Raw genomic sequence first — 19,439 nt, forward strand, 5'->3', positions numbered from 1 at the left:
TACATAGTATTACTAGAATTCAGATCTCTGGAGACCAGGATAGTCACATAGACATCTATGTCTGGACTTCAAGATATCTATCTAAGGCTAAACTTAATGTTTGTCAATGTTCAACCATAGAAATGAAAGACTTTTGTCTAGAGACTAGGTATAGAGAGAGAAAGAGGGAATCCTGAGGGATGGTAAAATAAAATTCATCTATAGATTGTGCTTTTCTATTTTAACCGAGCTTTCCCCTAAATAAAGAGTTGGAATATCTCTTAAAGTCAATAATCCAGTGATTCAGAAAGTCATATGGGGTTTGGTAAAGAGAAGGAAACATGAAGGATAGTGTCCCAAAGAGCAAAGCCAGTAGTTCATACCTTTCTTTAAAGAAACTTCCATTATGATCCTATCATTGGGCTTGGCAGTGTTGACTGAAAAGGATGAGTTTCCAAACCAAAAGAACTATTTTCCTTGGTGATGCAGGTACTCGAACTCAGTGAACGGCACAGTTGAGGAGAAAGGTAGTTGGACACAGAATGGGGAGCACTCAGACTGGTCCTGACTGTGAGAGTGAGAAGCCCCCTTTTGGCTTGCTATAAAAAGAAAATAAGATCTTATAAAATATTACAAAAACTCAAGAATTTAAATTAAACAGAAGAGATCTTTATCTGACAGTGAAAAGTCTGAACTATGTGAGATATACATGCTTGACCTCTCAAAATTTTTTCCATCTTTTGAGCCTTATTGCAGATTAAATACCATCTCCTCCTTCACTAATCCTTCTCAGAAAGAAATAATAGCACTCTCCTCTACCATTCAGGAGATGGTATTTTTACCATTTTTTTAAAAAAAGTGCTTAACACTATATCACATTAACAAAGCATCTCCCTAGGAGGTTGTCAATTCTCTCAGGACAGGATTCTGTCTGGTTCATCTTTTTAATCCCAGGATCTTGTTTCAAAGTGTCAATTATTTGTTGAATTGTTAAATTCATGTAGGAACTTGAACTAGGCAATTACCTAGTAATATTTTTATAAGACCTGCTTTAATGAATATTTAAAATTTATTTGTAATTAGCATATGAATTGCTTCTTTACAAATGAGTGCTTCCAAAGTTCTTGAAAACTTTTGGATTATTATGTAATTTACATATTTACCCTACAATCTTACTTAATACCATTAGTTTTAGGTTTTTTTAGCAGTCTCCTTTTAATGCAAAATTAATCTTTGGCTAAAATATGATTTAATCATTATAAATTCTAGATGAGTGGAAGCTAAATGAATGAGCTTTCACTGTTGCTATGTATGTATGAATGTGTGTGTATGTGTATGTGTGTGTCTGCATGCTTTAATCCACATCTAGGAAACCATACACTACTCCATTCCAAAGAAGCCATGCTAAGATAGGGTCACCTTGAATTTCTGCAAAGCATCATTATGTGTTAATCCATCCATTGATTCTCCATTAAGTTCCAGAATTTCATCCCCTGTTTGGATAAACGGAAATTGAATAAATTTAGTATCTAATCCAAGGATATTTGAATTCAAGAGCTTTGTATGGGGATAGGATGGTAATATTGTATTTGAAAATTCATTTTCATTTAAAGTCACTAGACTACTTTGGACAGGTATATATACTAAAAGACTTATAATCCTGAAATTGTATTCAAGAAACTGAAAATTCCTTCTAAATGATAATCATACCATGGTATCTTTTGCTCATTTTGAACTATGTAATAATCTATCCAGATTCATTCTAATAAAAAATAAACCACATATCAATAAAGGAAGGATATAGCACAACTTAATAGAAATATTCCTGGAAATACTAGGAATCAGAAGACCTTGGTTCTAGTCCTAACTCTACCACTTATAGAACAAACTATAGAATGTTGGGAAGGGGAAGGAATACATACATTTATATATATTTTATATATATATATATATATATGAATAGTATATATACTATGAATTAGGCACTCTGTTACATGACTTATAAATATTGTCTCATTTTATCAATGTCAGTTAATCTATCTGATTCTCAATTTCCTCATCTATAAAGTTGCAATGATAATTTCTGGTCTGGTGGCTTCTCAGGGGCATTGTGAGGAGCAAATGAGATCAATGTTACAAAGTGACTTTATAAACTGTAAATATAATAATCATAAAGAGGTTGTTGGTATCAGTATTTTAGAGAGTAATATTAAAAAATGAAAATATTTCAACCAAATCACATCCTTATTGAATGAATCAACATTTTTATTGAAACTGATGGCCCTGATGCTCCAGAACAGTGTCTGATATAATTCCAATATGATTCTAGTATAGTCTAGAATAATGTCTATTTCTGATAAGAATAAAATACATTAACTAGGTTTTCTATACCTAGTAATAGGAACATTAAGTATTTTAACTCATTGAAAATTTCTTTTTCTTCAATAAGGAACTCTAAGAATAAAATATGATGAAGATTGGTGTAAATTTTCCTCTAAATCACCAACATAAATTCAGTGTTTAATCTGTATTGAAAACAACCCAAAATTCTCTAAATTATGACCTCTTAGAAAAATGTGGCTATGGGAGTAGTTGGGTTCATCAGGCACAGGGTTAGATCTCATCTTACGAATAGACCATGTTCCAAAATTTGTTTCATATTTGGGTGATTGGAAATACAAATATATTTTTAATAAAAAAAATTTATAAATAGCAGTTAAATTCCCAGGCCAATACACAGAAGTCAATGTAACCCATAATATAGTCAAAACTGCGCACATTTATAATGAAAAATGGTGAATAAAACAGAAATCTATGAAATCATTTTTTCCTTTTAAATATGGTGCAATATATTTAAATATAGAAGTACATCTTAATAAGGTCTTCCTGAATTCCTATAAGCCCTTAATGAGGGCTTTACAAGGCTGGATCTTTAATAAGGTATGAAGTCAACTAATCCTCTTCCCCCCTCCACAACTCCTTTGAGCGTTAACAACAAATACATTGATGTTGATTGGTGATTGTTTGATATACCTGAGCTTTATAATTAAGACTTAGCCTTGTAAGGGAAAAGAGAGAATAAGAAATAGATGTGTTGTATTGAAATATGGAGAAGAGAGATGGCTATAAACAGATTCATACTCCTTAGAGTAGAATCCAGCAAAGTTTTGAGTATCTATGATGAAATATGCAACCCCAAAGATGGGATAGGTAGAAACAATGTTAGATTGATAAGGAGTTATTTAGCCAAGATAGCTCACAAAGCAGCAGCAATGGAGTGTCTAATGGAGATCTAATGGAGGAATTTCAGAACTAAGTGTAATCTAAAACTAAGGAGAAATAAAAAACAATAATGGTATGAAGAAGTAAACTTTGACTTCCAGTCAAAATGGCAGAGAGAAGACTGGCACTGTGCTAAGGTCTCCTAATTTCCCCTCAAAAATAACATGAAAGAACTCTCTTAGCAGAAATACAATCGAAAAAACCCAGACAGAGAAGTTAGGAGAAGAACACCTACCAAAAGGTCTGTCTCAAGGGACTGTGAGTGAACCAATAGTGGAGAGCAGAGAACCAGAGGGGGCAGGGTGAAGCCAGAGCATCGGTCTTAGCCATGGAGGTTTTGGTGAGTGGCAGATCCAAGGACCAACTTTAGTCATGGAATCTTTGGCTGGGGGAAGAGAGGTCTGATGAGTCCCAGCTGGGCTGGAGGGTAAGTTTCAGCAAAGAAAGTTGCAAAGCACAACTGGACATAAACCCACTGGGCTTAGGGGTCCTGATCTCCATACTTTTAGCAGATCCCTCTTCCCAAAACAAACAGTAACAGCCCTCACAGCCCCTCAGATTCAGGTGTGGGCAGCAGAGCTCCCTCAGCTGAAAGGGAGATTAACTATCTCCCTCAGGGCCCAGCCCACATTTATCGAGGACAATTCAGACCCTCCTGCAGGCTCTCACTACCTCCAGGCCTAGGGAGAGGTCCTTAAAAACTCCAAAGAAAGCAACCAGCACCCCCTACTAATTTACTAATCCAAGTGAACAAAGCCTGTAGGGTTTTCAAAAGCAAGCCTCTGAGAGCCAGTCCTTATCCCAACACAAGATCCTAGGAAAATGAACAAAGGCCAGCAGAAAGGGGGCCCATTGAGGAAATACTTAGAAGACACAGATCTTAACCCAGAGAAATCTAGAATTTCTGAGGAAAATATCAATTGGTCTCCAGAAAGACTTCCTTGAAGAAATCAGGAAGGAGTTTCAAAATCAATTGGCAAAATTGGGAAAAGAAACTCAAGAGAAAATTAACACCTTGCAAGAAAAAATTAACATCTCACAACAAGAAAACAAATCCTTGAAAAATACAATTGAACAAATACAAAATGAGAATAATTTTCTCAGATCCTCAATTTGGAAAATTCAAAAAAGAAAATAATTCTCTCTAATCCTCAACTGGAAAATGCCTTCAACAAAATGGAATTGACCAATTGGAAAAGGAGTTGCAAAAAGTAAATGAAGAAAATTCTTCTCTTAAAAAAAGAATGAAATCTGTGGAAACTAATGACTACATGAGACAACAAGATTCTGTTAAACAAAACCCCCAAAATTGAAAAAAATAGAAAAAAATGTAAAATACTTCATCAGAAAAATCACTGACCTCAAAAATAGATTAAGAAGAGACAACCTAAGAATTATTAGTCTTCCTGAAAACAGTGAAGAGAAAAAAAAGCCTGGACTTAATATTACAGGATTTAGTGATGAAAAACTGCCCTGATATCATGGAACCAGAGGGCAAAACAATCATTGAAAGAATACAATGATGCCCTCCAGAAAGGGATCCTAAAATGAAAAGACCAAGGAATATTGTGGCCAAATTCCAGAACTATCAAATAAAAGAGAAAATCCTATAAGCAACCAGAAAGAAACAATTTAAATACCAAAGAACCACAGAAAGGATTATGCAGGACCTGACTAAATCAACTTTAAGGGATTGAAGGGCCTGGAATGAGATATTCCAAAGAGCAAAGGAGCTTGGAATGCAGCCAAAAATTCACAATCTGGCAAAACTCAGCCTTCTCTTTCAGGGGAAAAGATGGACAATTAACAAAATGGGAGTTTTCCAACATTTCCTGATGAAAAGACCAGAACTAAATAGAAAATTTGGACATGAAACAGGAGAATCAAGAGATACATGAAAAGGAACTAAAAAGTAAAGAGAAAACTTGGGGATGGCTAGGTGGTGCAGTGGATAGAGCACAAGCCCTGGAGTCAGGAGTACCTGAGTTCAAATCTGGTCTCAGACACTTAATAATTACCTAGCTGTGTGGCCTTGGGCAAGTCACTTAACTCCATTTGTCTTACAAAATCCTAAAAAAAAAACCCTGCTATCCAATAAGATGAAATTGTCTATATCCCCTCCTGGGCGAAAGATTCTCATAACTCTTGAGAATTGTAACTCTTTTGGAGAGACTATACTTAGCCAGAAGTGACGGACACTCATGACTTTTCTGTGACTCAGATAGAATGATTTAAAAACAATACCTCCTTAAAAAGGGAGACAGTAAGGATACAGGAAGAGGTGACTGCATGGGGTAAATCACATTACATGAAGAGGTACAAAGGACCTATTGCAATGGAGGGGAAGAAGGGAGGAGGTGAGTGCCACCTGAATCTTACTCTCATCAGATTTGGCTTAAAGTTAACATACATGAACTCAGTTAAGTTAAGAAACTTATCTTACCTTTCAAGTATTAAAAGGGGAAAAGGGGAGGGGGGAGAAAAAGGGGGACTAAGAGAAGGAAGGGAAGGAAGAAGGGGAAAAGGGAAAGGGGAAAGAAAGGGGAGGGGACCTGGATATAGTAGTGCAAACACAGTGAAGGTGGTGGTATTCAGAAACAAAATGGTAGGGAATATGGATAAAGTGAAAAATGGGGGGAAATATAAACAGAGGGAAGATAGCATGGAAGGCAATAAAGAATAAGTAATTATAACTTTAAATGTGAATGGGACAAACTCTCCCTTAAAACATAAGTGAATAGCAAAGTGAATTAAAAAACAGAATCTTATAATATGCTGCTTACAAGAAACTCATTACTCTTTTGAAGCAGAGAGATACGTATAGAGTAAAGATAAAAGATTTGAGCAAAATATATATTGCTTCAGCTAAAGTAAAAAAAAAGCAAGAGTAGCTATCCTCATCTCAGACAAAGCAGCTGCAAAAATAGATATTGTTAAAAAAGATAAGGAAGGAAATGATATCCTCCTAAAAGGTACCAAAGTAATTTTGATACTAAATATGTATGCACCCAATGATATAACATCCAGATTTTTAGAGGAGAAGTTGAATGAGATACAGGAAGACATAGACAACAAAACTCTACTAGTGGGAGACCTCAGCCTCCCACTCTCAGATTTAGATAAATCTAACCTTAAAATAAACAAGAAGGAAGTTAAGGAGGTAAATAGATTGTTAGAAAGCCTAGGCGTGGAACTCATCCAACATTTCTGGAGAGCAATCCGGAATTATGCCCAAAGGGCAACCAAAATGTGCATACCCTTTGATCCAGCAATGCCACTACTGGGTCTATACCCTGAAGAGATGATGAAAAAATGTAAAAATATCACTTATACAAAAATATTCATAGCAGCCCAGCTTGTGGTGGCAAAGAATTGGAAACTAAGTAAATGTCCTTCAATTGGGGAATGGCTTAACAAACAGTGGTATATGTATGTCAGGGAACACTCTTGTTCTATTAGAAACCAGGAGGGATGGGAATTCAGGGAAGCTTGGAAGGATTTTCATGAACTGATGCTGAGTAAGATGAGCAGAACCAGAAAAACATTGTACACCCTAATGGACTTGGTCATTCCTTCAGTGCAAGGACCAGGGACAATTTTGTGCTATCTGCAATGGAGAATACAATCTCTATCCAAGGAAAGAATTGTGGAGTTTGAAAAATGACCAAAGACTATTAACTTCAATTTAGGGAAAAAATGTTATCTTATTATGTAATTTTACTATCTCTTATCTTTATCTTTCTTCCTTAAGGATGTGATTTATTTCTCATCACATTCAATTGATATCCATTAATACCATGGAAACAATGGAAAGACTAACAGAATACCTTCTGTGGGGGTGGGGGGAGGGAAGTAAGAATGTGGGAAAAGTTGTAAAACTCAAAATTAATAAAATCTTTTTCAAAGAAAAAAAGAAATCCTAGACATGATAGACTTATGAAGGAAATTGAATGGGAATAGAAAGGAATATACTTTTTTTCTGCAGTACCTGGCACTTATACAAAAAGTGACTATGTACTAGGGCATAAAAACCTAATGATCAATTGCAGAAAGACAGAAATAGTGAACATATTATATGCTATATTGGACTATGGAGATATAGACCCAGAACTAATTGGAAACTAAATGGCCTCATTTTAAAAAATGAGCAGATCAAATAATAAATTATAGAAAGAATTAATTATTTCATCCTAGATAATGACAATAATGAAACAATGTACCAAAACCTATGGGATACACTCAAGGCATCAGTCAGGGGATATATTATATCTTTAAATGCTTACATGAATAAATTAGAAAAAGAGGAAATAAATGAATTAAATATACAACTAAAAAATTAGAGAAAGAACAAATTAAAAACCCCCAATTAAATACCAAATTAGAAATGCTAAAAATTAAAAAGAAATTAATAAAATTGAAAGCAAAGAAACTATTGAACTAATACATAAAACCAAGAGTTGGTATATAAAATTGATCAACCTCTGGTCAATTTGATTTAACAAAAAGGAAAGAAGAGATGAAGACAGAACTCTGTCTAACTTTTTCTATGACACCAATATGGTGCTGATACCTAAACCAGGAAGAGTTAAAACAGAGAAAGAATGCTATCTCCCTAATGAATATAGATACAAAAATCTTAAATAAAGTCTTAGCAAAATGATTACAAGTTATTTCTAGGATAATATGTTATGACCAAGTAGGATTTATCCCAGGAATGCAGGGTTGGTTCAATATTAGGAAAACTGTCAGTATATTCAATTATATTGGCAATAAACCTTTCAGAAATCATATGATTATATCAATAGATGCTGGGAAAGCTTTTTTGACAAAATACAGTGTCCATTACTACTAAAAAACACTAGAGAGTATAGAATAAATGGATTGTTCCTTGGAATAATAAGTAGCATCTATCTGAAACCATCAACAAGAATTATATGCAATGGGAATAGGCTAGACATAGTGGATGGGGTGAAACAAGGATGTCCATTATCACCACTACTATTCAATATTGTATTAGAAATGTTAGCTTCAGCAATAAGAGAAGAAAAAGAAATGGAAGGAGTTAGAATTGGGAAGGAAGAGACAAAGCTCTCACTCTTTGTAGATGACATGATGGTAAACCTAGAGAATCCCCCCAAAAATCTAAAAACTTTTAGAAATAATTAGCAACTTTAGCCAAGTCACAGGATATAAAATAAACCCTCATAAATCTTCAATATTTCTATATATGATTAGTAAGTTGCAGCAAAAAGAGCTAGAAAGAGAAATCCAATTCAAAGTAACTTCAGACAATATAAAATACCTGGGAGTCTACCTGCCAAGACAGACTCAGAAAGTTTTTGAAAACAGTTACAAAACACTTCTCACACAAATAAAATCAGATTTAAATAACTGGGCAAATATCAACTACTCATGGATAGGTAGAGCTAATATAATAAAAAATGACAGTTCTTTCCAAATTAAACTACTTCTTTTAAATATTAATTTAATGTGTCAGAAAAAATTGTGAATAAATTCATAGGGAGAAATAAAAAGTCAAGAATTCCCAGGGATTTAATGAAAAAAAGGAACAAAAGAATGTGGCTTAGTCCTACCAGATAAAAAATTATATTATAAAATAACAGTCACAAAAATTATCTGGTACTGGCTAAGAAACAGAGTGGTGGATCAGTGGAATAGGTTAGGTATATAGGTTAGGTATAATAGCAGGAAATGATTATAGTAATCTGTTGTTTGATAAACCCAAAGAGTCCATCTATTAGGGATAAAAACTCTCTCTTTGATAAAAACTGTTGGGGAAAATTGGAAGCGAATATGGAAGAAACTTGTATTAAAACACCACCTCACACCCTATACCAAGATAAAATCAAAATGAATACAGGATTTAGACATAAAAACAATATTATAAGCAAACTAGTAGTTCAAAGAATAGTTTACCTGACAGATTTATGGAAAGGGAAGCAGTTTATAACCAAGGAAGAGATGGAGAACATCATTAAAAACAAACTAGACAATTTTGATTAGATTAATTAAAAAGCTTTTGCACAGACAAAACCACTCTAACCAAGATCAAAAGAAATGTAGTAAATTGGGAAATGATTTTCACAATTAGTATTTCTGACAAAGGACTCATTTCTAAAATATACAGAGAACTCAGTCAAATTAAAAAAAAAAAACAAGCCATTCCCCAATTGACAAATGGTCAAAGGACATGCAAAGGCAATTTACAGATGAGAAAATCAAAGTGATCCATAGTCATATGAAAACTTGCTCTGAATCACTACTTATTAGATAAATGCAAATTAAGATATCTCTGAGGTACCACTTCACACCTCTCAGACTGGTCAATATGAGCAGAAAGTATAATGATCACTGTTGGAAGGAATGTAGGAAATCTGGAACACTAATACCTTGTTGGTGGAGCTGTGAACTCATCCAACCATTCTGGAGAGCAATTCGGAATTACCGACCAAAGGGCAACCAAAATGTGCATACCCTTTGATCCAGCAATACTACTACTGGTTCTATACCCTGAAGAGATGATAAAAAAGGGTAAAAACATTACTTGTACAAAACTATTCATAGCAGCCCTGTTTGTGGTGGCAAATAATTGAAAATTAAGTGAATGTCCTTCAGTTGGGGAATGGCATAACAAACTGTGGTATATGTATATGATGGAACACTATTGTTCTATTAGAAACCAGGAGGAATGGGAATTCAGGGAAGCCTGAAGGGATTTGCATGAACTGATGCTGAATGAGATGAGCAGAACCAGAAAAACACTATACACCCTAAAAGCAACATGGAGGTGATGTTCAAGCTGAATGGACTTGCTCATTCCATCAGAGCAACAATCAGGCACAATTTGGGGATATCTGTGATGGAGAATACCATCTGTATCCAGAGAAAGAATTGTGGAGTTTCAACAAAGACCAAAGACTATTTCCTTTAATTTAAAAAAAAATGTTATCTTCTTATATAATTTTGCTATCTCTTATTCTTTCTTTTCTTTCTTAAGCATATGATTCTCTCTCATCACATTCAACTTAGATCAATGTATACCATGGAAAATGGAAACAATGTAAAGACTAACAGACTGCCTTCTGTGGGGGGGTGGGAAGCAAGATTAGGGGAAAAATTGTAAAATTCAAAATAAATAAAATCTTTCTTTTATAAAACAAAACAAAACAAAAAAGAAGTAAACTTCTTCAAAGGTGTTTGAAGCAACATAGCCTATGTAAGTTCCAAGCAAAGATGATTTTTCATTGGGGAGGATGACAAGACTCTAGCACAGCCAAAAGCTTTTCCATTGCAAGGGTGTCTCTCATTGTAGGTCAGTACTCTAAATCTAAGGACTGATATAGGTTTCCAGAAGAGTTATGGTTCATTAGATCCATTAACACACTAGCAAACAAAAATGTTTTCAGTTTTTTCTTTTTTGGGGGAGGGCAACCCCAGAGGAATATATAAGTCCCTCAGGGAGGTGTAAGTTCTCTGAAAAGGAAGGGATTTATGTATATTCCCTCAGATAAAAGTCCTTTACAGTTTTAATCTGCTGGGGTTTTTTTGTTTTATTTTCTTTGTTTGTGTGAGTAATAGTGCCTGATCTATACTCAATGATTTGTTAGCCTGATTTCTAATATGCAAACTGAGGACTCCTTACTTATTCTGTAACTACCTAGACATGAGTCAAATTCTGATATTCCCAAGGAAAATTTTGTGTGGAGACATTAGACAAATACAGAAGTTTTGTAAAATGTCTCCAAGTTAGACTCTGGCCTGAATAAATATGTAACCATGTATTGGAATGGAATGATGATATCATTATCATATAAACTCCTGAATGAGGAAACTCCCTATTCCAAACACAGGGTATTGGCTTCTCTTCAACTAGTCATCTTAAAGAATTATCTAGAACTGAGAGGGTTAAGTGATTTTCCCAAGGTCCTATGACCAGTATATGTCAGTGACTGAACTTGAATCCACACTCTTGTCTCTAAGAATAAATCTCTATCCACTATGCATATATGCATATATATATATATATATAATATATAAAACAGCTTTTAAAAATATCCAATGTCTCTGTAATTGGCCTGATCCCAATCCCTTACCCATTTACTAAAGTCCAGAGATAATATTAGGCAATGTCCATTGACCAATATCTCAAATAAATCTCTATACCACATTGCCTGAAAATCAGAGAGTATGGGAATGAAGAATCTTGACCTCAAAACTGGAGGACTACTTTGAACAGAGGAAGGTGGCTAAGCAGCACTCATTTTGAAGAAGGGTCCTTGATTCCCATCACTCACCCTGAAGGTGCTACTCCATTCCATTAGGGGAATAGAGATCAAGAGGGTAGAAGTCATAGAAAATATGATTGGATCCCAATGACCACCTAGCCAGCCTCTCTGTATAAAGAACACAAATATATCAGAGATATATTAGAACCAAAGTGGGTGGCAATATAACTAGTAGGGAATTTTAGAGAAGATAGAAAGGAGAACAGGAGAGAGACAACAGATATTAGGGGGAATGGAATGATGGAAGTTGGGGAGAGCAAAAACCTTAGAGGTGAGTAGAAACAGTCAATTTCTTCATCATTCTTGGTAGGACCTCCATTGCTAACTAAAGGATATATGCAAGCTTGTTACATATCAATGAACAATGGCCTAAACAGATGACATAATCAGTTGAGCAACTCATACATGGAATTTCAAGCTGAAATATGCTCCTTTTACTTACCCTATACTTATATTTTATGATAAATACTATTCTTAGTCTGAAGAATTTAAATACATCTTGAACATTAAGTCTCTCCATTGGCTTAATGCCTGTTTTTGTTTTGCTTTTTTGGTTTTTTTTTAATCTCCCAAATTTTTTGTGACATAAATCATTATTGGAAAAAAATCCTACCTTCTTGTAGCCTTCCATCAGCAGCAGCTGCTCCCCCAGCAAAGATTGTCTTGACATAGATACCAATAGGGCCATAGATGCTGTCCTTTCCACCAACAATACTAAAACCCAATCCCTAAACAAAGAAAGGGGAAAGGTTATGTTTATAATTTATGTTATATAAGTAGAAACACAGCTTTATAAAAGTGGAAGTATGTTTTGTGGTCATCCAGTTCAATTTCAAACCTGAATATATGAGTCCTTGCTACGAAACTTCCAAGAAGTCACCATTCACTTTTTGCTTGAATACCTCCAATTAAATCTACTGACTCCCAAGGCAGTCCTTTGAATTTTTTGGAAAGCCCTGATTGTTTAAAAGTTTTTACAGCCCAACTTTTATTTACCTCTTTGCAAGTTTCAGACCATGATTGCCATGTCTCTGCTCTGGGACCAAGAAAAAGAAGTCTATTACCTCTTTCCTCAAGTACTTAATGGCAACTATTATGAATGTAACCAGTCACTAAATATTGACTAAGTAAACACTTACCATGTACCAGATATTGTAGTAAGTTCAGGGGGAACAAAGAAAGTCAAAAGACAGTCCATGCTTTTGATATATAACGTATGTGTAGTGTCTCTACATATGTAATATGTCATAAACAAAAGTTGCAAGTTCCATCTCCTCCCCAAAAGTAGGATAAAGCTCATTTAGACCTTAGGAAAGATGTTGGCTGATTTCCTCTTTTTTGTAGCTATTGTTATTTTAAAAATATGATCAGCATAAAAACATAGTTTATTCTTGAAAGTATAATAGGAAGTATGTATGCATTATTGTATTATTATAATGACTAAATTACTGAACAATTTTTAATGAAAAATGACCTTTAAAAACAAGAAATACACACATATATATTATATTTCACATAAATAATATATATGCATATATTTCAATTACAATGGTGTGTTTCTCAAGATGACAGTGTTTGAAAAGGAGTAGACAAGAGAACTGGATTCAAATATTTGCTCTGGCCCTTACAATTTGTATGACTTCAGGCAATTCACTTTATCTCTCTAGACATTAGTATCCTCAGTTGTAAAAATAAATTCAATTAAATATTTATTAAGCACCTACTGCATGTAGGCACAATGGTAAATTCTGGAGATACAAAAGAACAAAAGGCAGTCTCTACCCTCAAGGAGTTTACAGCCTTAATGAGGGGAGCAACATGTAAACAACTATATACAAAGCAAGTTATAAAAAGGATGAATAGGAAATAATTAACAGAGGAAAGACACTGAAATTAAAAAAGGTTAGATTGACAAGGTTATATTTATGACTTCATGATTACATAAAATATCCCAATGCCTTCTTTGCTCCCTGTGAATTTAAACAAGTAAAAACTTTTACTCCCTTAGTTTTTTCCCATTTGAGCTTGGAATTTATGTAACTGACACAGTAATATTTAGATTTCCCCCCCCCAATATTCTTTGATCCTCCTTTTATTGCTTAAATCCAATAGAAAAGTTTTTTAAAACAGGTCTTGTAAAAGAGTCAGAATAATGCATTTTAATTATATACCCACCCAAACACACACACACACACACACACACACACACACACACAGCACTTTCTCTGTAAATTTATCCTTTCTTTTCTGAGTTTGACTGAGAAAGTATCTGCATCAGGGCTTGGGCAAGTGAGAGTGGCAGATGCTGTTTAGGTGTAGGGTAGAGAAGTGTCTTGTATTCACTCAGTAATGACATGGATTCTATGAAAAACTTCAAGTCTCTTATCTTTCTTCCTCTAATCAATAGTATCTCTCTTTAAAAATCTCTCTCTCTCTCTCTCTCTCTCTCTCTCTCTCTCTCTCTCTCTCTCTCCTCTCTCTCTCTCTCTCACGCACACACACACACACACACACCCACACACATACCAATCCTATACCCATTCTCCCCTATCTATCCTTCAAGCTCCTTATAAACTGACTTTCAGCCTTAAAAGACATTTAGAAGCAATGTGCTGGGAAACTGATTATAAAAAAACACACAAACAGAAAATGTCACTTCTTTCAAGTTTATATTCCATGTAGGGGCAGCATGTACATCAAAGTATAGTAAGGAGGACTTTTAGCACTTGAGAAGAATGGGAACTCTATAAGGCAGAGGTGAGGAGAGAGTACATTCCAAGAATAGAGGAATTAATTATTTTTTTTAGGTTTTTGCAAGGCAAACAGGATTAAGTGGCTTGCCCAAGGTGGAATTAATTTCTACTGCAAAGGCGATAGGAAGATAGAAGATAGGAAACAATGGCTTTGTGTGGACACATGTGAGGAACATAGAGAAGGTCAAATTAGCTGCCTCCAGGAAAGGCAAGGGGAGGGGAGGAAATTATATATATATATATGTATGTATAAATATATATATAAAATAAATCTAGAAAATAGTAGAAAAGCCTTTGAAAACTAAAAAGAAGGATTTATATTTTATCTTAAAGGTAAGAGAGAACAAATACAGTTTATTCAATAGAAAAATAAGAAAATCCCTTTGGCAGATGTGCAGGCTGGATGGAAAAGAGGGGAGACTAGAGGTGGATGGTAATCATATATAAATATTAAGTTCTATGTGTCCCTTGAAGAGTTTTTGATGGGTGATGAAGCCCAGAAGAGCTAAAAGGTTGGACATCTTGATAGAAACCACAGCAGTAGTGTATGCAATTGATGATGATAATCTGAACTACTGTAGTAACTGTGTGCATTATTTGGAGAGATAAAAGAGTTGTTTTATAGGTAGAACCAGAAAGGTTTGGCAACTGATTTGATCCATGACCTAAGGAAGAGTGAAAGGTGAGGTTGAATAAGCTAAATCTGAAGTTTTCCTAGTGAGCTCTGTTGCATGACTTCCTGCAGCCCTGTTCAGCAATAAGTAAATAGCAAAGGAGGAGGTACACGGAGAATGGATGAAGACGGAACAAGGAAGCAAGGGATTTGAGAATAGAGGATATGATGAAATCAAAGGACTTGGAAGTAGAAAATAGAATGAAACAGAATTAATTAGCTATGTTACTGATGGAATAGAGAAGTGTCATGATTAAAAACTGAAGGGAAAAATTGTGCAGAAAGAGGACCAAAAAACCCAAAATAAACAAATAAGCCCAAATGTTTCCTTCTTCATAATTTTCTTTCAGATTATACCTAAGAAATCATCTCTAGGATAAGAAGTATTGATGTGGATTTATCAATTTCCCATTACTAATCCTTGTTTACATTCTATTCAGGTCACCCAAGGTTTTTCCTTGAAGGAAAAATGCAAAAATATAGAATTTTAGAACTAACAGAGACTTGGAAGAATTTCAGAAGTTAAAGGAGACTTTTGAGCTTGTTTAATCAAATAATTCTTTTTTACCCCCCTCCTATTAGTAAATATCCACTTCTTACCTTGGCCTGGCCCTTCATCAACACAATGTTCGAAATGACAGAAGCCTGCAAGCCAGATGCTGGCTGTGTGAGTTGGGCTGTGCTAAGTGACCGAGAAGGTCTTGAAATTGCCTGCAAACAAAAAAAAAAGAAGGATAAATAAGAGGCAGGAATTTATCAGCTCAAGTAGAGAATAAGGCTTGCTTAAATTAGTGAAAGACTTGAGTCTCTCTTTTTTGAATGATGATGATGATGATGATAATGGTAGTGGTGGTGATTTTACTTTGTAGTACATATAAGATTAGACCATTCTGTGGTCAAAAAAATTAGGCTCTTGATTAATAAAGAATGAGAGGATTCTAAATTACATCCTGGGTTCTGATAGGTTTTTGCCTTATCATGCTCTGAACCAAACCCACATGTTACTTTCCAATCATTTCCAAGTATTTCACCTTCATTCTAGTCATTATCATTCCTTTCTGTGATTTTTGGAGTCAGATTCTGGGACTCCATGTCTTTGCTGGCCACTATATCTCCATATCATTTCCCAATCGTTTTCAAATTATGTTGCTGTGGAAATTTCTTTTTCTTTTCACCAACTTCCTGTTTCCTCTTTAGGTCTTTTGTTCCACCATTAGAATATAAGCTTCTTGAAGGTAGGAACTGTCTTGCTTTCTTGTATTAATTTCCCCATGGTGTAATATAGAACCTGGTATATATTTAGTATTTAATAAATGTTTTGGCATTCATTCAACTGTAAGGGCCCTCACATACCATGTGGTCCAGTTCCATCATTTGAAGCTAGTCTATTTCTGTGTGCATGTATATGGGTATATGTATGTAAGGGTATGTATATATAACATACATATATGTATATACATGTATACATGTATATAGACTTAGTTTTGCTTGTTTATAGATATATAGATAGGGACTATCCTAGAAGTTTTAGGGTAAACATATATAAATATACAGCTATATGTAAATAATACATTCTTTCCAGTTTGGTACTATTCAAGTATTGGTTTTTTCCTTTGTATCCAAACCCAAACACCCATCCTTTTTACAATACTTAGCCTAGGACCAGGCAAAAAGTGTATGTATCTGATTCCTGAAGATCATCCTAATTAAATTTATAGAGTCCCATCACCAGAAAATTCACCTTGACTAGATCCAGTCTTTCACCCTATTCAAGACTCTCCATAATCTAGCTCCAATGTTTCCAGACTTATCTTTATGTGTTCTGTATGGTAGTCAAAATGAAAACAAAATACCTTATTATACATATCTTTTTAATATTCATGCCTTGGTTCTATGTAATGATGAATGCTTTCTCCTGCCCAATTTCCATGTACTGATTGCTTTTATTTTTTAAAGACTCAACTAGGTAAAGGGGATATGGGAAAACTGGAACACTAATGCATTGTTGGTGGAGTTGGAAACTGAGTTAACCATTCTGGAGAGCAATTTAGAAATCTGTCCAAAGGACAATAAAACTGTGCATATTCTTTGACTCAGCAATAACACTACTAGCTCTGTATTCTAAAGAGATCATAAGAAAGGGACAAAAAGCCCATGTGTACAAAAATATTTATAATAGATGGTTTTGTAGTGGCAAAGAGTTAGAAATTGAGGGAATGGCCTTCAAATAGAGAATAGCTGAACAAATTGTGGTCTATGAATGTGATGGAATTCTATTATTCTGTAAACAATCAAGATCAATTGGACTTCATAAAAACCTAGAAAGACCTGAATGAACTGATAGAGTGAAGTGAGCAGAACCGGAAGAACATTGTGTACATTAACAGAAACATTGTGTGATGATCAAAAATGAAAGACTTGCTCTTCTCAGCAGTACAATGATCAAACACAATTCTAAAGGACTTATAATGGAAAATATCATTCACATCAAGAGAAGGAACTATAGAGTCTGAATGCATACTATTTTCAATTTTTAAAATTTGTTTTATGTTTTATGCTGTGTTTGCCCTCTCATGGTTTCCTCCCTTTTGTTCTGATTCTTCTTTCACAACATGACTAATATGGAAATATGTTTAACATAGTTATACATATATAAAACCTATATAAGATTATTGGCTATCAAGGGGAGGGGAAAGGAAGGAGAAAAATGTGAAATTCAAAATCTTACAAAAAATGAATGCTAAAAATGATTTTTGCATGTAATTGGAAAGGTAAATTAAGTTAAAAAGGCAACTAGGATGCCATATTTTCCATGAAAATTTCATTCACTTTCCCAACCTCCTAATAATACACCTAAAAGTGAACTTTTCCCCCTAAACCATCAGACTGTAAACTTCATTAAAGCAAAGTTGGAGTTTTGTCTAATTTTTTAGCCCCAGGAATGGTGTCTTGCACACAGTAGGCACTTTAAAATGATTACTAATTTGAATAAAAATTCAAAATTTGATTTCTGTGTAATTGGTGCCCTGAAATTTTTACAGGCTACATTCCATTATAGGGGAATAAACTTATTAAATTGTTTCAGAATATTTCAAGAAAGCTTGAAACCAAAACTATAATTTGCTTATAGTTGCATTATACATATAATTTCTATTTTTTATTTCAACATGGCTGACTTAAATCTTTAATTTTATTGACATTTTTACATTATAAACATTTAGAGTTACTTCCACTTAGTAAAAGTGAAACAAAAGGAGAACAGTCAATGAAAAGTAATACAAAAAATCTGTTTTCTATTTTAAAAAATTAATATAAATGCTTAGAGAAATTGAGAAAAAGGAAAAACAAGTTTAATCTATCAAATATGTATAGTCAAATGAAACACATTCTCTCAATGACTGTTTATAAATACCTCTAGCTATCAGTCTATCGATCTACATTTTCATATGTCTTCTTCTGCACTCTAAATCCATCACCTCTTTTTAATTGATAACATTTAATTATCATTTCTCTGGAATCATAGATATTTATTGTATTGATCATAGTTCATATAGCTTTCAAAATTATTTTGTTTTTTAGAGTTGTATAAATTGTTCTGGTTCTGCTCATTCCTATTCATTTTTATGATGTTGATCTTATTGTATAAACTGTTCTTTTGGTTCTTCTTACTTTATCTTGCATAAGTTCATATAGATTTTTTCCAGGTCTTTTAAAAATAATTTCAAATCAATGATTTCCTCATTTCCTACAGCATAAAAGTATCCTAGCATATTCATATACCATAGTTTATTTATCTAATTTTCAATTGATAAGCATCCCCTTAATTTCCAGCTTTTTGCTAACAAGGAAAGACCTTCTACAAATATTTTTGTGCATAAAAGACTTTCTCTTCACCCTTTCATCTGTTTTTGCATATAGACTTAGCAGTGTTAAGGGTGAAAAAAATGTGTATAATTTCAATTTGATTTTCAGATTGAATATACCCATTCACAGGTCCACCAAAAATGCATCAATGTACTTGTTTTTCCATAGCCCTATTCCAAAATTTGTCATTTTCCTTTTTTCTGATCATCTTTACCACTCTGATGGTAATGAGATAAAATCTCAGAATTACTTTAGTATATATTTTTCTAATTAGTGGCATTTTAAAGCATATTTATATAACTATTGATAGCCTAGGCTTCTTTCATTGTAAACTGTCTGTTCATATCCTTAGACCATTTATTAGTTGGAAAAATATCTCTTTTTCTTATAAATTTGAACCAGTTCTTGGAAATGGGACCTTTCCCAGGGAAACTTGCTTTGAGAGTTTTGGTTTTTAATTTCTAGATGATATTACCATTTGTAGTGTGATCTAAATTTAATTTCTTCCATACTTTTGTCCAAAGTTTTTCTTATCAATTTCTTTGAATTTGTGCTAATAAAAAATGCGTACATGTTTAACTT

At 34.0% G+C, this 19,439-nt stretch overlaps 1 protein-coding gene across 1 annotated transcript in view; it reads right to left on the reverse strand.

Moving 5' to 3' along the window:
- Nucleotides 1-19,439, reverse strand: part of LOC141521436 (pro-interleukin-16-like) — a 161,464-nt gene that overhangs the window by 40,275 nt on the left and 101,750 nt on the right. The window contains 5 exon segments of the mRNA XM_074233996.1: nucleotides 363-428; nucleotides 431-578; nucleotides 1,399-1,472; nucleotides 12,181-12,295; nucleotides 15,594-15,704. Coding sequence (XP_074090097.1) covers nucleotides 363-428; nucleotides 431-578; nucleotides 1,399-1,472; nucleotides 12,181-12,295; nucleotides 15,594-15,704 — 514 coding nt within the window.

This window comes from Macrotis lagotis, chromosome 4, assembly GCF_037893015.1.
Source record: "Macrotis lagotis isolate mMagLag1 chromosome 4, bilby.v1.9.chrom.fasta, whole genome shotgun sequence".
Classification (NCBI taxonomy): domain Eukaryota; kingdom Metazoa; phylum Chordata; class Mammalia; order Peramelemorphia; family Peramelidae; genus Macrotis; species Macrotis lagotis.